This window comes from Macrobrachium nipponense, chromosome 13 (assembly GCF_015104395.2).
Source record: "Macrobrachium nipponense isolate FS-2020 chromosome 13, ASM1510439v2, whole genome shotgun sequence".
NCBI lineage: Eukaryota > Metazoa > Arthropoda > Malacostraca > Decapoda > Palaemonidae > Macrobrachium > Macrobrachium nipponense.
The window spans coordinates 70036075-70056951 of record NC_087206.1 but is presented as its reverse complement, the minus strand read 5'-3'; the positions used below and the strand labels follow the sequence as shown (position 1 = coordinate 70056951).

The window sequence follows — 20877 nt, the reverse complement described above, 5'->3', positions numbered from 1 at the left end:
GCCTTTACTCAGGCACAACTGATCTTACAGAGGAAAAACATAGTCAAAGTAGGCTTAATATCCAAACTGACGCTACAAGATTAGCAATAAGGTCGATTTCACTCTACAGAAACGAAGAAACGCCTGAGGGCAGGATAAGCGAATTTTTAGGCTGCCACACCTTGGAGGATACACACGTTGTCAACAGATGATTCATCCAGAAAACAATACATTTTGAAAAAAAACAAGGAGGCATATACAACGTATTATCATGAAACTTACAAAAATGTTCCCCAAAAAATTAATGAAAAACCTGAAAAAAGAATATCAATATATCGAGAGAGAGAGAGAGAGAGAGAGAGAGAGAGAGAGAGAGAGAGAGAAATAATAACTATATATATGTGGGACTAATTTATTAGTAGTTCATTTATTTTAAGGTCCTTCATAAACATTTTACAAATATACGGGTCCAAATGGTACAATCCCGGACTAAGATTTAAGTTGTGTTTATTAGTGATTTGTATAATTGCTGATTCCAGTAAATTTCTTGAAACATAATCATTAGATCCAGCAATTACAGAGGTATCGCCCCAATTAATACAATGAGATTTTTCACTCGGATAAACAGTGCATTTGAAGTCTGGGCTGTTCTAATTGAATACATATGCTGCTTAATATGAACACAAATTTTTATTTGACTGACCAACGTAAATCGATGGGCAATCCTTACAAGGAATTTTGTAAATGATATTGTTATTTGTTACAGGACTATTATTAATTACCATATCTCAAGATATTGTGGACTCGTGATACGTGCTTTGCAATTAGCTCTGAAATGGCACGAGTCTCTCTTGCTCTATTATGTATAGTGGAATTAATGGTGCCTCTTTCTAGAGGGTAGATGTGGTTATTGGTGGAGACATTCTCTCTCTCTCTCTCTCTCTCTCTCTCTCTCTCTCTCTCTCTCTCTCTCTCTGAACCCGTATTGGATTCTATCTACGGATAACGCCACAAATTTATTTGTGGATAAATCCTTAAATTTGAAAAATAAGAGGGAATTTTCTTTCCCACTTTATATTAAAATAGCATGTTCAGTTTACAAGCATTACTATATAATCCAATATAAGTCTTGGCGTTTAATCAAGTTAGCATTTGAATTTCGACTTGATTAACTAATATGATCTGAAGATCATAATATAATGAATCCCGGTGAACCAGTTGTAAGGGACATCGTACATTACTGTGAGTGGCTTGAAATAAAAAAATAAAAAAAAGAGAAAAAAATAAAAAAAACAAAGCATGACTATATCAGAAAATATATGATTCGAAAACAAGAAAGGCGATTTATTTGTCATACACAACAGCATGTGATATGATAGTTTTCCTTCAGTTTTCTGATTTTTTCGCAAGATTCCTATGAAGGGAATAACGTCATGGTGTTCTTTTGTAATATACAAAGTTACATCTCATTATTTTTTTAGAAATGACGCGGCCTTCCTGTTAGGTATCATAGGTAAAACGTCTATATTGCGAGGAATAGTAATTAAAGTACCAATAGAAATTGCTATTCTAATTACCTGTTGAATGACCTCAAATGGCCAATGTAGCAGCACTAAATTTTGACCATATTTTGACATTTACTTTGGATAAGTCTCCATAATGTCTTCTTTCTGCTGTGCTCCTTCAGTCATGGTTCCTCACGCCAGTAGTAAATGATAGGAATTATTCTCGCCCCGCACGTAATTTCGAAGGAGTTAGATGTGAAAGGTTTCAGATCCCAATGGGTTCGCCCATGACCTTGCTTCGCCTCCATTTCCCCTTCGTTGCTCTTTGTTTTGATTTGAGATTTCAGATTCCAAAGGGTTCGCATCCCATTCTCCTTCATTGCTCTTTGTTTTGATTTGAGCAAAAAATCTCTCCTGAACCCGATGCAGGCACACGCTGCCCCCAAAGGCCACGCGTGTGAGTTCTCTGATTGTATTCATATCGTGCATCAAGTTGAAAAGCTTGCAGGTTGTTCCGACAGCATCATCGAACATTAGGGACATCTGGATATCGGGCAACTTCTTGGAACCTTTTGTTATTGTAAAAGTAAGGGTCAGGTTTTTATTTTCTATTGTAATTGAAGACTTCTGGTGTCGCAGCAACTTCTTGTGATGTTCTAGACCTGGCCTGACATAAAAAAAAAGACAAAACATAAATAAATATATAAATAAATAAAAAGTATGGTTGATTTAACAATGAAGGAAGCAGCAGAATGGCCTCTTAAGAGTGAAGAAGAGCAAAACCTGGAACGGAATTATGTCCTTTTCCAGAAGGGAATGATAAGGTGGGTCTTCAAACTTCCATAAAAGCCATCGGCCACTAATTACAGTAACTTCATATGTGGTCACCATTATCATGCATATTTTGATTTTGTGTAGCATTTTTCTTTTTGAATAATTACATATAAGCTTTACATTCAGCTGAGCAAGTCGACATTTTTCAAGAGAGTCAGTTCACTATTAATGATTTAGAGGCTACGTCAGTGGTTCCCGACATTTTTTTTTTTTTTGGGGGGGACATGCCCCACCCAATCACCTCTAACAACCTGACGGCTCCCGGTGCTGATATATAATCCTTATTATCCAAAAAGTGAACTCCTATCCACGAGGGGAAAGCCTAAAAGGTCATTATTAACTTGGTTTGAACAAGCTTCCAAAGGACCTGTATATACGTACATGCAAGTATTTTTCAAGTTAAAACATACACCGCATACACTTGCTAGGAAAAAAAATCACTATAAATAACTCATTGTCGAATTGGCCCCCTTAAAAATCAATTCCCCCACCCCTACCCCCGTACGCCCCACGTTGGGAACCACTGGGATGCATGATGAAACGGAGATATGTAATATCCATTATTTCTGACAGTAAATGGAAAAAATAGATTCAAATGGAAAACACTGAAAAACAAAAGAATAATCCAAATAGGCAATTTCTGCTGCCACATAAAAAGGGGGGTAGAGGGGGGCGGTTGGGGAAGGCGAAATTAAGATATCAGCAGCCTTGACGAGCCCCTCTCCTCTCTCGCCTCCCCCCCCCCTCCCCCCACCCCCCCCCCGCCCCGCTCCCACGCAAAAATAAAAGAAAATACAAACGAAAGACACCGATATAAACTGAAAATTGAACCATGAACCGACAAAGAACACAGAGAAGGCCTGATTGAAGGATTAAGTGGGAAACTGGATGAATCAAGATTGGAAGGAATAAGCAGATTATTCCCTGTGAGGCCAATCCCAACTGATGCCTTGTCTGGCGATTACTCTCTTGACGTCAGTATTGGGGAACTGGAGTCAAATCTTCCTCCAGCCGTTGCATTTCAACGTCTATGCAGATGCACATAAAAATTCAATTTGGTACCTACGCTATATCACGATATAGTAGCCGTTAAACATTTTATCCAGTTTTTATTTGCGGAAAACGGTGCCTTCCAAAGACAAAAACAATTATAAACAAAAGTAAAAAATGGATGATGCAATAATCTGAAGAATACATAACGAAAAGATATTGAAATGAATGAAATGCAGTCAATTACGAAAAAGCTCCCTCTCATCCAGTTCCGTTTCTAATTATGTAAACCAGGCAGCCATAGCACGGATTATTTTATTTTAATTGTTCATACGGTAGCTGTCGTAGGTATTCAACTTGTTGTATACATGTTTTTTTTTAAATAAAAGGAGCTAATAAAGCTGCCATCTAACGCCCAATCTCCCACAGGCGAGATATTATTTCCTACAAAATTACAGATTTGTGAAGCGTGAAGAAACAGTTTCTAGGACAATATTTAGGGTTAGAAAAGTAGAAAAAAATTATTTTTTTTAATGTGACAGAAACAAACTCAACTAAGTAAAATTTAAAGAGGAGTTACTAGCTTGCCTTTGTCTGATTTAGTGAACTAGGATTCTTAAATACCGAAGACCGAACTCGGAGAAGGAGAATTAATTTTCGGCTCGAGTCGCGGATGTTAGAGTCGCGGATGTTAGAGTCGCGGATGTTAGAGTCCAGAATGTTAGAGTCGCGGAGTAGCGGATGTTAGAGTCGCGGATGTTAGAGTCCCGGGTGTTAGAGTCACGGATGTTGCGAAAATAGGAACCCTTGAATTTATTTGGTAATGTGCTAATTGGCCAGGAAACTTTTTGTTATTGGAAAAAAAATGGAGAAATATATATACATATATTGTTTTTCTACTTAGTTGAGCTCTGGAAAAAAAAGCTCTTGAATACAGTTTAATATTATTATTATTTTTATTATTATTATTATTATTGTTGTTGTTGTTGTTGTTGTTGTTTGTAAGTGGACATGATTCCTATTTAAGTGGAATACCCACTGTAACACGACCCATAACTATACAAGAAGCATAAAAAAATAAAAAATAAAAATGGCTGTATATGCCCCATAAGTTTCATCCATCAGTAAAATCATTGTCACCATACAACAAGAACGTATTGTTCAGCGTACAGTGAACTATCTTTATGAATTTTATGCGAAACAAAAATACCTTTATCCATTCTGAGAGGAAAGGTAGCATAAGGTCCTACATCAGTTTTTAAAATTGCCTCAAGAAAACCTCTTAAGTAGGGGATTAGTGCTGTCAGTGCAGCTCATGCGGTGCACTGTAGGCATTATTTCATGTTCTTTGCAGCGTCCATGCTGCTCGTAGTTGCAGTGTTTTTAGTACTTTTTTTTTCTGTACCTCCATTCATATTCTTTTCCTTCTATGTAACTTTCCACCCTCTCCTAACAATTGCTCCCCGTAGAGGGGTACTGTCGTCAGTGGACCTCATGCGGTGCACTGTAAGCATTGCTCAAGGTTCTTTGAAGCGTGCCTTTGGCCGCTAGCACTTTCGTTCCTTTTACTGTACCTCCTCTCATATTCTCTGCCTTCCATCTTACTTTCCACCCTCTCCTAACACTTGATTCATAGTGCAACTGCCTTAAAAAACCCTCCAGTTACGCCTTTCAAACCTTTTTAATGTCAATGTCCATTTTAACGCTGAATGACCTCATAGGTCTGAGCGCTCGGCCTTTCAGCCAAAATTCTATATTCCATTCCACTCTATTCAAGAAAAAATCAACAAAGGTTAAGCCACCCGCTTAAAGTCGAGAAAATAATTAGAACTAAAAAAAAAAATGCCAGAAACCCACGTTATTCCATTTGCTTTTGCCTCGATTTTTTTTTTCCCCCTTCGTTTCCGAAAATGCAACTAACAGACAGTTTACGTCATCAAGTCTTACTTCGTTCTCCATTATGAGGGAGGCCCCCTACTCATATTGCAAGGTGCTCTTAATTGGAAATCCGCGAGGCGACAGTTACGACCACTAAAACCCCTTAATACAAAGTCTTGCTATTGTCGCGACCAACCGTGCATGAAATTACACCCTTCAGAAATGTATACACACACATAGACACCCGCACACGCGCTCGCAAACAAACGTGTTAGTGATCGTAACCATTAAGATCTTTCAAAAATGAAGGGCGGGATTTTCTAATAAAAACAGCAGTTCTGTGCATGAACTTACACCCTTCAGAAATGTATACACACACAAATAGACACACACATACACACACACACACACACACAAACTTGTTACTGATCGTAACTATAAAAATATTTCGAAATGAAGAGCGAGTTTTTCTAATAAAAACAGTTATATATGTCGAATGTTCTAAGGTCTTACACACACAGTATATATATATATATATATATATATATATATATATATATATATATATATATATATATATATACGCATATATGTGTATGTAACCCACACACACGCAAACAAACGTGTTAGTGATCGTAACTATTAAAATATTTCAACATGAAGAGTGGGATTTTCTAATAAAAACAGCAGTTCTGTGACCAGTCGACGGTTGTTAAGGTCTTTTATTTCCCTTTTCTTTCATTTTCTTTCACACACATGTATATATATGTATACACAAATGTGTATATAATAAAGAATATAATATTTTCTAATAAATACAACAGCTATGTGACCAGGTGACTGCTGATAAGTCTTTAATTTCCCTTTTCTTTCGTTTTTTTACACACACATGTATATATATGTATACACACACAAATGTGTATATAATTAAGAATGTACTTGTGGTAAATAGTAGGAAGGCATTTACCTTTAACGTCAGTGGTTTTTTTTCTCTTTAACTGGGTTGTTGAAGCATTGTACTACTTGCAATTAGGAAGACACGTATGTGTAACCTTCAGAGGGCCAACTTTTCCTTTTACGAGACGGACGAATTTTGATATGCTTTTTTTTCTTTTTTTGTATGAATATTCATGAAAACTACCTTAGGAGGAATAGACGTTTGTTTATTTGTATGGTGTTTTAACGTTGCATGGAACCAGTAGTTATTCAGCAACGGGACCAACGGCTTTACGTGACTTCCGAACCACGTCGAGAGTGAACTTCTATTTAGACGTTTGTATACGGTGAAATACATATGAACTTTAAACAATTAAGAGCAAAATTAATGATGGTGGAATTTAAAGATGCAATTTTTGTTCTGAGAGCTTTGCCATGCGGGAGACACCTTCTTCATTTCCACTTTTGAATGCGCCGACCAACAGTTCCTTTGTTGGGGATTGCACGAGATTGCACGCATGTTTTTAACAATTCTATTTCGTGGACATTAAAGATAATTGGGTTCTTGCTTCAGGCGCCATCGGGAAGATAATAGACTGAATTCGAGCGTCTTACGGCTCGGAGATTTCGCTGATTATGACTGTGGAAGCAGTTCGGTTATAAAACCCTCGCTCCCAACAGCTCGTAAACGATGGCGAAGTATTGTGACCATTTCGAATTACTGATGCTTTTCTTAATTTCTGAATCTCGTGTACAAATAAACACCGCTTGAAATAGCAATTATAAATTCTAGCATGCAGATGCTCATAACAATGTAATGATAAACTACACGCGAAATATACTTTTCATCTCACCGAGCTTTCTTTAATGATATTCAGAAAAAAAAGGTTCAACTTGGAGATATATGAGAAAAAAAAGCTATAAGGATAGTTAAGGCATGTAAGTTCAATAGAGTTTGTAAGAGTTGGCTATTAGTTTTACAATTGTTAAAGATGATGTTTTAACATTTTGGAGTTGGCCTTATGCCAACACAGGCTCTTGCTTTGAAATATAAGTTACTATGTTCGGGAAGCTTTGTAAAATGCAGCTTATACTCAAAACAAGTTGATTGAATTGTGATCAAATTAAATTTAAGGATAAGTGATGTTAAGTAGCGATAAATAATAATAATTTGACATCAAAACTGGAGGATGCTCGGATAATCCACTTACAAAATTGAAATTGCATTATTTATTTTTGCTTTGATTTAATCTGACCTTTATTGTTGGAGACCCACTCGTATCAATACTTGTGATTCATCAGACGGGGCATGTTTGATGGCCGTTTTTTTTATTATTATTATCATATAGCCACAACTTTTTCTTTTGATTACTTTGTCCTATTTACGTTTTCAATGTTCGAAAAGTTTTCAGATGTGTTGTTTATTAATTTATTATATTTTTCTCTGTAAAATACTTTACGAGTAATTTTCCGCTAATAAACACGGGAACCTAGTACAGCTCATCCCCCAACCCCCAATTGCCCCACGGTTCAACAGTTAAAACCATAGTTACATATCCTTTCTCCCATTCCAAGCACAACACGCCACGCCCCGCCCCTTCCCCAAACAAATACCCAGCGCCTCACGGAAAGGTATATTCAAAGTCTCCTATCAAGTCAAAATGACGTTTGTTTGAAGTTAGTTTTTTGTATTCAAAATTTCCAGTTTTATTATGATTTAAGTATCTAGTAAAACTTGATGATAGCATTGGAACATTTTTGTAAAACACGAGTAGAAGTTGATGAAACAAAAGCGCAATTTTTTTGGAAAAGGTGGAGATGGAATAGTGCTGGAACTCCTGGTCTGGTCTCTGTCATTTGATGTTAGAATTTCGTTGTGTGCAGGTGTCCTTCTCAAGCCAGTCGAATAAGGTATGGGATATTTACCTGTTGAAGGGATTGAAAAGCCGGCAAGTCGCCTATTTTACGATTTTGAGTTTTTGTGTTGCAATAGATGACATTTTTACGAGAATTGGGTGATTTTCACAACCGGCTTTTTGTGAAATTTTCGTGGGTTGTAGTCACTGGACCATCAAAAATTTATGAATTTGGATAAAGTCATCAGGAGGCGGTACTGGAACACGGCTAGTGAGTAAATACAATGAAAATGGAAGTTAATATTAAATATTTTGTGGAAACTTCCAAATTTTCATCTTGGTGGTCAGTGCCAAGGCCAAATCGAGTCTCTGCTGATTCAGGGTATAGTTTTTTTACAAAATTTTTCCTAGAATTACCCGCTTGTTTTTATTCGTGAATTAAAATCAAATTTTATTTTAAGTTCTGAAAAACTCCTATTTTGCTATTATGAGTTAACAGCGTGTCGAGACTTTAAATTAGCTTGCAATATCACACAGGATAATACTAATTAAATCGCTTCAGTAAAAGTGACGTTTGTAATAGCAAATTTTACGTCGCTACTCACCGCTGAAAAAAATTAAAAGCGTGTTTACGGTTCACCTGGTGTGCTGTTCATAAAATTTGAAGTTAATCGTAAAATTTAATGACTTCCATAAAGAGAAGCTGAAATGAATATCACATCGCCAGGGTTGACTGCACAATCTCCGCTCTAGCGCCTCATTGGCGTGGTTGGTATGGTCTTTGCCCGTCACCTCGATGGCCGCGAGTTCGATTCTCGGTCAATCCATTGAGGGGTCAGAGATGTGTATTTCTTGTGATAAAAGTTTACTTTCGACGTGGTTCGGAAGTCACGTAAAGCCGTTGGTCCCGTTGCTGAATAAAGACTGGTTCCATGCAACGCAAAAACAGCATACAAACAAACAAACAATCTCTGCTCAGAATCAGTGACGTAACTAAGGGGGATACGGGGGTGGGAGGGGGGCGGGGTTTGCTAAGAGTGGTTCTTACAGCCCGAGGCGGCACTGTCCTGGGACCGGTGCTTACTTTTAGTTTTTTGTACAGCCCTCTGGCATCTTTTGGTGTTATTAGCGAAATCACATTTCTAAATAAGATCGTAGGGATTATTTTCACCAGTTTGGTTCTTTTATATAGCTAGCTTCGCCACTAGAACGAATGAGACGTTAGGTGGTGGTTAAGTGTTCATGATTGTAAGTGTATACCTCTAAAATCACCCCAAAATCTCAGTTTTCTGAACTTAAAACAAAGGCATAGGCTTTTTATTAATTTGTATAAATTAAGCTAGGTTGAGTTGTCTGTTATAGAAACCTCATTTACTGGATTAGACATATCGTCGACGACGTGGTTTAACATTAATAAATTTTCTATGTACTCATTCAAATTTTCAAAATACCCTAATGGTATTTCTACAGAAGCAATCCGCGGTGGCCTAGACTATGGCAATTGACGTTTTCCTATGTTATTTTATTTATTGAACAAGAATTTAAAGTAATATTTATTCGGAAGACTGTAATTAACCCCCAGGGGCCAGTACTAAACACGGCGAAATACATTGGACGCCCCAACCCCTAGTGATTGTCGTGGTCGCGGTTACGTTCCTTGCAGTTCGCTCGGAACTATTCTTTAGAATTACCCTGCAAGAAACGTAAGCGCGTATACGACATCCACTAGGGATTGGGGAGTCCAATGTATTTCGCCGTGTTTTAGTACTGGCCCCTGGGGGTTAATTACTCCTGAAGAGTTGTGGAATAGGCCCCTTAAATTTGGTATTGTAAATGCTATTCTTGATGTAATTGTGTTATTTGTAAATGCTACTCTTGATGTACGGTAATTGTTATTTATTCCTCTAATGTAATTCTCTGCATTTGTAAGGCTGATTTTATTTACGTAATAAATTCCCACTCTTTCGTCATAATTAAACCTGCATATATGCAGGGTGGTTTATTTTAAACAAAGTTGGCACAGTCATAGGTCATAATACACGAGACTGAACTATCTGGCTAAGCCAGCAGCATGTAAATTTTCTTTTTGAGACAGCTCAAGAGAGACTGATGTTCTTAACTTCACCTTACTCTAGCTGGCAACCTTCCCTAGTGTGCATCTTTATATCTCAAAGGGGATTTTGGAGGTTGTTAAAATTTCGAGGTGGTCTAGAGGCGGGTAGGGAAGGTTGGAAGGCCCTTACCACCTCAAGATGGTCCAAAGGCTGGATAGGCACAGAAGGCATGTGGGTAGAGAAGGTTGGGAGGCCCTTACCACCACCTCCACGACTGGCCAGGAATGAGCCCCAGCCTCCATAACTCCTGGAAAGAGATTAATACTTCATGCTGAATAATACAATTATATACTGCTTAGTAATGCTACACACTACTAGCAAATGCTGGCTAAATTAATGACTACTGCTTTTTAATGACTGCTTTTTAATGCCATGCTAATAGAGAACACTAATTGACCGGAAAACTGGTACTAAGGCTGATTCAAAGTTCTATTAGACAACCACAACATGCATCTAACTTTACTAATTGTGGTTAATAATGTACCCAAGCAGAGAGTACTATGTAAGGAAAGCTTCTGTTTACTGCTTAGTCATGCTGCGTTAATGAACATAAGAATAGTAAAGAAAATGCTGCTATCTAGTATGAAACTTGTAGGAAAAAATTACCAGACAGAAATTTGAAAGTGTTTTACATAGAGGCAAATTGCTGTTTTCTGAAAGATATGGAGAAAAGATGACTGAAAAATATTGAGAAAGCAGCAGAGAAAATAAAGAATGCAGATTTATGTAGAAGTAAAGATGATTTGAAAGAAAAATACATACAAATATAAAGAAAATCAGAGACAGAAATACAACTTTCTTTGACTGAGGGAAAGAAACAATATCGATAAACTTTGAGGAATAGAAAATGGTATTAAAAAGAAGAAAGAAACAGAGAGAGAGAAGGAAAGAGGGAGGTACAGACTAACATGGGTGTGGGGAGGGAGAGGTTTATATACGGGAAAAAAAATTTTCCTTTCATAGGGCAGAGGCATAATGGAAGAGTGATTAGAGTCGATTTTGCGTGAATGAAAAATGTTTTTTTTATTAGAGGAATAATGCATAAAGAAAGCGTGTTTAAAGTTTGTGTAAACAGAAAAAGGCTGCTTTTTATTATTAGAGACGATTTTGTGTGCACGGAAAAAAGTTATTTTACTATTATTATTACAGTACAGGAATAATGCTTAATGAAAGTGTGGTTAGAGACTATTTTTGTACACAGAAAAAGGCCTTTTTTATTATTAGAGCAGAGGAATAATGCACAATGAAAGTGATTAGAGACGATTTTGTGTGCACAGATAAAGGCAGTTTTCTTTATTAGAGCAAAGGAATAATTCATAATGAAAGTGTGATTAGATACAGTTGTATGTGCACATAAAAAGGCATTTTATTTTAGAGCAGAGGAATAATGGGTAATGAAAGTGTATTTTGAGACGATTTTGTGTGTACATTAAAAGGTGGTTTTACTCAGAGCAGAGAATTAATCCCTAGTGAAAGCGGGTCAAGAGACGATTTTGTGTGCATTTTTGTAGGAAAACTGATATAATGAAGGAGAAAGAAAAAGGACAATAATTATTCTTAAGAAAATATGTTTTGTAGAAAGGCACAAAGAACAGATTGGTTTTTGAAGGAGAGAGAGAGAGCGCGCAATTAAAAGGTGGGTGGAAAAAGAATAGAGGGACAACGATTTAGAAATTAGAGGTTTTCTAACTAAGACGAGGTGAAAGAGAGAGAGAGAGGCAAGAAGTTAGAAAAGGAAATGGGGCTTCTTTTTTTACTAACAGTTAAGGGAAAATTGTTAAAGAGTTGGAGTTAAGAGATATATCAGAGAGAGAGAGAGAGAGAGAGAGAGAGAGAGAGAGAGAGAGAGAGAGAGAGAGAGAGAGAGAGAGAGAGAGAGAGAGAGGCTTATTTTCAGAGAGAAAGGGGCAATATTTTTGTATAATGCTGAAGGAAAATTGCGTAGAGAAAAAGGCTACTTTTCCTATAAATGTTGAGGGGAAATTACAGAAGGGAAGTTAGATTACAGACCTATGTGCATAGAGCTTGAGTCTATTTTTTTGCATAAATGTTTAGGAGAGAATGCAGAGTGAAAGATAAGTTCTAGACATCCTATGTGCATAGAAAATAAGTCTAGACATCCTTCCAACACCATGCCCTGCAAAGATCCTCTTATAATCACCAACTTTGTACAAATTAAACCAAAGATATCTAAAACTCATCTTATTTTATATTCCACAATATAAAAATACATACAACAGAAAGTAAGCACTCTTAGTTATACGCCAACTACCAAAGTCACTCAGAAGATGGGTCATTCAATACCAGTCTCCAACGAATTCGTAAAATAACAGCAAAGAAACCATTTCAAAATCGAGGGCAACCAATAATGATAATGAAAACAGAGGGGGCAGAAATAGTCATGAAATAGCAGTGGAAAAGTCTTTCAACTTAATTACTGAGCAATCTGCCATAAAATTTAAGGACATTATCTCAAATCACTTAGTACAGTTCAAATTCATTACTCCTCCATCAGTTGAAATCTACAAAATCCTTATTGCAAATAAATAATCTGTTCTTCTGTAGGAAAACCAATGTCGATACAGGATTGTTTAACATTTTTTGCTCAAATTCATAAATAATTCTACCTCAAAGCGAAGGGGTTGGCAAAAGGGGTCACCATCATCAGTAATAAAGTAGAAAGGCTCTCACCTTTCACTGTCCGAACAAAGCGAAGATGGCTCCGGATTCGTCGATGATGAATCTCAACAGTTGTATGAGGTTCCAGACCAAGCTGGTGCCCTGGGCACTTCTCGACCGAAAGTCGTACCAACTTCCGGTAGGGTGGCGGAGACGTCGGAAGGTTCCTTGAAGATGATATGGTTTTAAAAGATTCACTTAAAAGATGGCGTCGTCTGGTTTGTGCTCCCAAGTTTATCGGCTCCCAATTCCTGCCACGATCAGAGAAAGTTTGTTAAAAAATATTGTACTCTGTTTCACTGAATTCATAGAGAAAAAGAGAGAGAGAGAGAGAGAGAGAGAGAGAGAGAGAGGGATTAATGGTAAAAATATTGAACTGAGTTACCGTATTCATAGAGAGAGAGAGAGAGAGAGAGAGAGAGAGAGAGAGAGAGAGAGAGAGAGAGAGATAAATTAATGGTAAAAGAATATTGTTGTACTTGTTTCACCGTATTCAGAGAGAGAGAGAGAGAGAGAGAGAGAGAGAGAAACATTCAAGTTATTCCAGTATGGGCGCATGAAAGTAAATGGAGAGACCAGCTAGCTGGTGAGATTATACTACTTTAGCTACAAAAAATCAAATATAAGTTGGACTAAGTTGTTTGCATGCATCATGCAAGCTATAGAAATACTTGTATTTATACTCGAATGATAATTTGGGCTATTATTTTAGCTATGAAAATGCAAGACATGAAAATTACCTAGTTAATTTAGATATGGTTTGCTAAATATAAGAAATAGAGGAGGTGAAAACTGGATTAATTTACTATTATATACAAGAAAATAAAAATAACTGAAAATTAATATTGATCTGGGATTCCCTTAAAGAACTTTTCGACACCTTTGCTAATCTGTGGAAATCAAAGGAAGAAAAATATCGATTAGCTTGTTTGTCTGTACATGGCTTACATCATGATGTTGAAGATTAAGCTGGCCTTATGCCACCACGGGCTCTTGCTCATAGAGCAGCCCGTGGGACTTACATGGAGAACGAAATAATGGTACTTGACCAATCATTTATTGTCATTAATATGATGCCGCATTACGAAGATGGTAACCGACTAACCGTTGCCACTACAGCCAAAAGAAGTTGCTGTGCTATCCTAATCCCCACTAGTTCTTCAGGGCTATGCATTGCTTCTTATACAGCAGAAAACCCGTCTTTTATACTGAATGCATCGTTTTTAATGCTAACATACTATTAATCCTGTTATTTCTCCCAAACACTAAGTACCCAACAAAGGTGAACTAATGACCAACTATGTTATACCCAACCCTGTTCTACGCACACATTCACACATACTCACAGAATTTGTTTTTTAATTAATTTTCAGATTCCACTGCGTCCTACAGCACCGTCACATATATATGGATCAAGAGAATTTTTCCACCCTTTTACATCATTGCATTTCGAAAATGGTGTGAGTAATAAAGGACCGCAGGAACTGAAAAGTTCGACAATGAGGCACATTCACTGCACATTGTTGCTGCTGTTCAGCAAATCTGGTTGCTCTCGGTAGATAAAGGGGATCAGGGATCAATTGTGAATGAGAAAGTTCTTTATGGAAATACAACTTATGAAAAATTTACAAACAGAGTCCATTCGTCGGTGGTCCAAGTCATAGCTACTATTAGGAAACAGAAACCTACCACCACAAACCACTCTATCTAAAAGAGATAAATCTCTGACAGAAGTAGACATCCTTACTGGAAAACAGAATTCTAGTAAAAGGAGTAAAAATGACCTAAAACAGGTTGCATTGATTTTATCACTGTTATAAATATGCGAGGCCTTACTAACAATACCTAACTTTAGTGCGTCATTTGCTGAAACTTTCATTAGATATTCCTCAAAAGTTAGATGTGCGCCAAAGGTTACACCTAGAATAGGTAAAGCTTCAGACTCGTTCAGCGAAGTGGAGGATGGGGTGGGAAATCTGTACGAGATCTGCTAATCAATAGTGTTTTCGTTTTTCTGGAGTTCAGCCTCATACCTGACAGACTACACCATTCCCTGATCCGGTCCATGTCCCGATTGTGGCTGAAGGCAGCTTCATTTCTCAAAAATGGAGACTTTACTACATGCACAAGTGTTCCATCAAAGGCATACTGAACAATCTTATTTTCCAGGCAAACAACCATGTCACTTGTATACATTAATAATAACAGTGGACCAAAATTACTGGCCCATGGAACTCCAGACACAATAGTAGGTCTTGGTTCACTAAAGATTGCTTCCATGGCAACTCGTTGCTGCCTACCTATAAGGAAATCTTGAAGTAATCCTAAAACATATCCACCCGCTCCAAGATTCTGAAGTTTATAAATAAGTGCCTTGTGATTTACTAAATCAAAAGCATGACTAAAATCTATCTGAATTACTCTGCAAGCAAAACTTTTACCATTGTTCCCTTGCAAATGGCATGTCAAGTGTTAAAAAGCATCACAACTATGTAGCTGCATCCTCTATGCACATTGGCTATCATTTAACAATCCTTTAGATTCAACATACATATATAGTTGCTTTTAATAACAAGTTTTTCAGCAACTTTGGGGAGCATAGGGAGAATAGAGATTGTCCTGTTTTGAATCTATTAAACTGGGGAGGCAACACACTAGAAACAAAGAGAAGAAGCCATCAGGGTCTTCTTCACCCCAACTATCAAGGTTATCCAGAATTTTCTTAACATCCCCAGAGCAAAATGCAAATTTTGTGAGAAGAGTTTCAGGATGACAAGTATTAGGGAGAGGGACATCCTCAGCTGATTGCTTGGCTTCAAAAGCTTGATGAAGGAGTTCAACCTTCTCCCTAAGGCCAGCAACCAATCTATCATCTCATCTATTAGTAGTGGTGGGATGATGCAAATTTGGTCCACCACAGATGAGGCTGAATAATTCCTTAAAGTTTCCTCTTCAAGGAACTATTGTAACGTCTCTTGGCTGTATGGTAAGTTCTGTTCGGAACACGGTGAGACTCAACAAAAATGGTGTAATTTTCATTTGAAAGATTTCATTTTCATGCATTGAATTTAGTCTGTTTGTATCATCAAACCATGGTCATTTGTCCTAAATTTGATGACCTTTCTAGAGACACATCTCATTTACATAGCCATCAGAATTTCATTTACCTTCTTGGGATCAGGATCTAATATAGCATCTGAAATATTAAGTGCCTGAGATGTTTCAGTAATGTGATCCCAATTGGCTCTGGATTTCAACCAGACCATTACAAGGCTATCCAGACCTGCCAGGTCTGAGAAGTATCTGAAAATTTGATTAAAATTTTCTTAACTGCACTTTCAGCACATTATAAAGCATAGGCCTCATGTTTCAGAGTTGATCCAAGATCATCAGCATTTGGGGAATCTTCAGTCTCCAAAAAGGGTGCAGAGGTCGTCCTATGAGGGCCCAGGGGTACTCAAATCTTTTTTTGCTACAACTCATAAAGACCGAATAGAAATAATAAATAAATAAACCTGAAAACCTTACACATATCATCAGTCTTGAATGGAATTCATTCTTCTATCAATGGCACAAGTGAGCCCCAAATCTCAAATCTTCACCACCCTCCCTACCCTATACTACAGGAGATGGCACAACATGATTAGAGTGGCCTGCTTGCTATGACCAATGGTATTACAAGAATACAATCATCCCCACCTTAATCATATTATGGGCAACCCGGATAGAATGCCAAGAATCCTAGCCCCAGAACCAGACCCCTCTGGATTCTGTGGCCCAGCCAAGCAAAATAGTTCTGCTTTTGAGCTTCAATCTGATATCTCTGAGGTCCAAACATTATCAGGTAGTTGATGATCCTACCACAGTCCCCACTACGTATTTAGCTTTGGATATAAACCCAGTCCCAACTATATATCTTTTAACTTTTATCAGGACCAATAGATTTTACCAAAGGTGGAAAGTTCCACAATACTTACTTCAAATTTATATATGTTAAAAATATATGACTACAATTCCAGGGATTCAAGAGCCCCCTCACCACATCAAGGTAGTCCCATGTCAAAGGGGTGCACTCACGAAGTGTAATCTCATTTATTTTTACTCCCACGTATTTCACAGGCTAGTGCATTGGATTAAACTTGAAAAATAAACAATAGAATGCAAGGATAAAATCAGTCTAGCTCAGGGTCACTCACACTCGCTTAATGAATTGATTGCTGTGCTGGCTCAAGAAGTGAGGTTATGCTACTTATATGTTTATTTCCACTATGAACTGAATATGTTTATTTCCACTATGAACTGTAAAAAGGTGTGAAATTTTTTGTCCAGTAACTTTATATTTCGACAACAAGAATCAATACGTGTAGCCAGTAGCCGGATCAAGCCTGTCCATGATTGTTTAAAAATGTCAATGATCAAAACCCAAATGAGAACTGCATTAGGATGCCAAGAACTGCACAACCTGTACAGACATCAGCTATAGGCTACATAAGACTAAAGTTTCAACTACAAGCACAGGCACCTACTGATGATGTTAGCACTGCAAACCGCAACAATCTTAATATGATGGGCGTTATGTCTGTTCGTCCGTCTGTCATTCATTCATGGCCAAACACTGGTCTGATGGGCATGAAACTTAGCAGGGTTATATTGGGGACCCCTAAGATGGTTTATAATGGGGTTTCATCCTACCCCTCCCATCCTAATTTGCTGGTAGTATCCATAAAGGAAGGAAATGCACACTCAAACTCATTTACTAAATATCACCAACCTCAGCCTATAATTCAGAATAATTGCCATTAATATTTTTTCACGGATTTTCAATGTACAAGGATAATCATACCATTATTTCTACACATTCTTTACTGCTGTAAGTACTGTCAGAACTCTAGTTCTTCCTTGGTTTTAATCTTTGACATATAATTGTCACTGCTACAACTGGATTTTCTCTACAAAAAAAGGACTTTGGATTGAAGCTGCATATAATGTGGTACCTTGGAAATGATCAGTCCACTCAGGTCTTCAAAACAACAATCAGCCTACCGACGTTATACAATCCCACCTCTTACTATCCCTTAAAACAATATCTTTTTTAAGAAGTGTTTTTCACAAATTACACATTTCATAATCAATTCTAGACACTAGAAAAAAAAATCTCTAAAAACCAAAGTGGCCTACACATTTTGGAGGATGTTTTCAATGTGTGATTTCCAAGGTAATGTTAGGAAACCTAAGGGCACAGCAGTTAGACGGGATATGTACTGTTCAGGATGGTTACAGCCAGGTACTGTATTAAAGTAAGAAACAGCAAGGTCTGCTTATGCTACAAATAGTTAGTTATAGCAAAACTAGGTTAGGTTAGGTAAGGTAAGGTAAGGATGGTAAGGCTGAATAAAATTCCTCCAGTTGTAACATTCTGTTAGTGGACTTTTTCAAGTTGTTTATAATTAGAGACTTTATTTCTGTGCAGTTATTTCTTCCAGTCTTGTTAATGATATATATGTTTCTTTGAATCACTTCCATTGTAAATGAACACCTACTGATAGTTTAGTTCAATGAAATGATAATTTGTCACCCAAAACCAAATTTCTATTAAAATTTGTTTTTTTGGATTAATTAGTAATGCACATATCCAAATATCATGAATGCTTAAATTAAGAGCATCTAGTGACCTGGTGGCAAAATGTAATTCAAACAGACTGTCTTCCTGTTGCATTTTAATGTGAGTCTACAATTACTATATTTGTTCAGCTGTTCTACTGGAATGCATTCTATACTATCTTAGCTTAAAACCCCGATCCCTATCATAACTTAACCTGACTTAGAGTTCAGAGTCCTAACTAACCTGGAGCATGCCAAAAATGAACTGAAAAGTTGCCAACAATTTACACATATAGTATATTTATAGAGAAATCATTGGATTGGCTAGACAGCCAAAATTTTGAAGTCAGTCACCAACAGCTATTGATAATGCTGTAAACACAAAAACAGAAAGACAGATGACAGAAAATTAAATTGTCATGAAAGAAAGATCAAAGACTTTTTTTAACAGATGAAACACTCACAAGAAACAATACAGAACTGATGTTAGCAATCATAGGAAACTTATGAGCAGTAAAGTAAGCTCTTAAAGCTGATGAAATTTTCAAGTGTACAAATAATATTCTATTCAACACAATATTTTTTCAAATAGCTTTGATAAAGTTTTTAATCATTAATTTTGTTTACAAACTACTTCTTGTTTCTGATTTTTACTTCTTGTCTTTCCGGCAACCTCCTCCCACAACCTAGACAAAAATCTAAGAAACTGGACCCATGGATTTCTATTAAAGTCATTACAAAAAAATAGTTAAAAAGCTATACTGCGCAATAGAAACCATACTTCAAAAGAGATACCATCTAACCTAACTTAGGCCTCTGGGTCCTAACGGGGCCAGGAGAGATTCGCTGTCCTTCTTAACCCTCAACCTAACCTGATCGTGAGTGCAGTATATCATGCCCACAGCATATGCATGAACAAATGGTAATTCTAAAGAATAGTTCCCCACGGACTGCAAGGAACATAACCGCAGATACATCCACTTGGGATTGGGGAGTCCAATGTATTTTGCCAAGTTTAGTAATGGCCCCTGGGGGTTAATTACAGTCGACCAAATAAATGTTACTTAAAATTTGTGTTCTGCAGGTAAAACTGCATAGAAAGACCGCAACTGCCATAGTCTAGGCCCCCGCGGAATAGTAATATACATCTACCAGTACAGAATGACTGTGTGGCAAGGTTATATCCACCATAGGCTACTAAGATTTAGTCAGAAATGGTAAGGTACAGTTAATAATGAACGAGTTGCTGTTTACATATATGGTTTGTCTGTCATAAGACATATCCAAGGCCATATGATATATCTTATGATATGGGGCCTGTGCATTGTAAACATTATGACTTAATTCTGTTATATCTACTCTAATCTATTTTGGACAAGTCAATACTGAACTAAGTGTCATATAATTCATGGAACATATTAATTAAGTTGAATTTGACATTATGATAAAAAATCCCTGTGAAGTTAGGCTAAATACATTTTCAAGAAATTTAAAAAATCACCAATAAACCCCGGCCTAGAGTTAAAACCTTCAGGCCACTTCAATTTCAAGTACTTTAGATAATTTTAAAGTTCATAAATTAAATCCATGGACGCTCATAAAAACACACTTATGAAAAACGCCTGTTGAAAGAGAAAAATACCTGCATTGTTCAAGATTTCAGTTAAGACGAAGTAAGAAAGCCGCCATTGTGTTGTCTGCAGTCTTAACTCTGGACTCTGGAGTCTGGACTCTGGAAGTTCTTGGATTCACTCTGTTTAATATTTTTTGTAAAATCTGAAGTATATTTGTAATATCTATAATTATAAAAAAACAATACGATATGTCAAACCATATAAGATATGATGCTGTAATAAATTATCAAAATCAAGTTTTGAAGGTAAGGGCACAATCATTTCATAGTTAATGAAAACGTTATCGTAGATATCAGTTCCAAGTTCCACCGCGTTCGAATGCGTGGACGACATTTCACCCAAATACAAGCTTGTTCAAATAGGCTACAGATTCGCAGGAGTAAGTGCAATAAAGATATTTATTGATAAACTCTCTAGGTTTTCAGGTATTTACATGCTGTGCCATATAAGTATATGATACTCTACGTAAACACTATAAGTCCTGTCAAACGAATTTAGATGCATTTCGTTTGAGTACTGAGGTTAATAGTTAATAGTATTGAAGCTCGTTCCCTGGTAATTGGGATGTTAGCTGGACCTAATGAGGCTTCTAACTGTAGAGTTATTCGCATCATTTTTGTCATATGAAAATTAATGATTTCGTCTTCATATTGTGAATTTCCTTCTGTCAGGTAACCGACAGAAGAGAACTATGTTCTTGGTATCACTTTATTCAATGTAAAATCCAAATGTATCTGCTTGTTTACCAGCATGGTATAAATAGGCACCACACCTACTCGAAAATGACACACTCATTATTCTTATTTAGTTTTTTTATGACATGCTTATAAATTAAATAGAGAGCAGAACAGAGTTTTGTGGTATATTTGTG

At 36.9% G+C, this 20877-nt stretch overlaps 1 protein-coding gene across 1 annotated transcript; it reads right to left on the bottom strand.

Annotated features, from left to right (window-relative positions):
• Nucleotides 1–1427: 1427 nt before the first annotated feature.
• Nucleotides 1428–20310, bottom strand: LOC135225492 (uncharacterized). Its single transcript, XM_064264789.1, has 4 exons — nt 20015–20310; nt 12784–13022; nt 10222–10339; nt 1428–2151 (listed from the first exon to the last, which is right to left on the bottom strand). The coding sequence occupies exons 3-4, from the start codon at nt 10332–10334 to the stop codon at nt 1734–1736; spliced, it is 531 nt and encodes a 176-aa protein (XP_064120859.1). The 5' UTR covers nt 10335–10339; nt 12784–13022; nt 20015–20310; the 3' UTR covers nt 1428–1733.
• Nucleotides 20311–20877: the final 567 nt, after the last annotated feature.

What these genes read in the sequence shown, in the direction of transcription:
- LOC135225492 (XM_064264789.1), bottom strand. Translation starts at nt 10,334, where the DNA reads ATGGAGGCTGGGGCTCATTCCTGGCCAGTCGTGGAGGTGGTGGTAAGG. An exon ending in CTTTGGACCATCTTGAGGTG is followed by an intron (nt 2,152 to 10,221) that starts GTAAGGGCCTTC and finishes TTTTTATGTCAG; the next exon opens with GCCAGGTCTAGAACATCACA.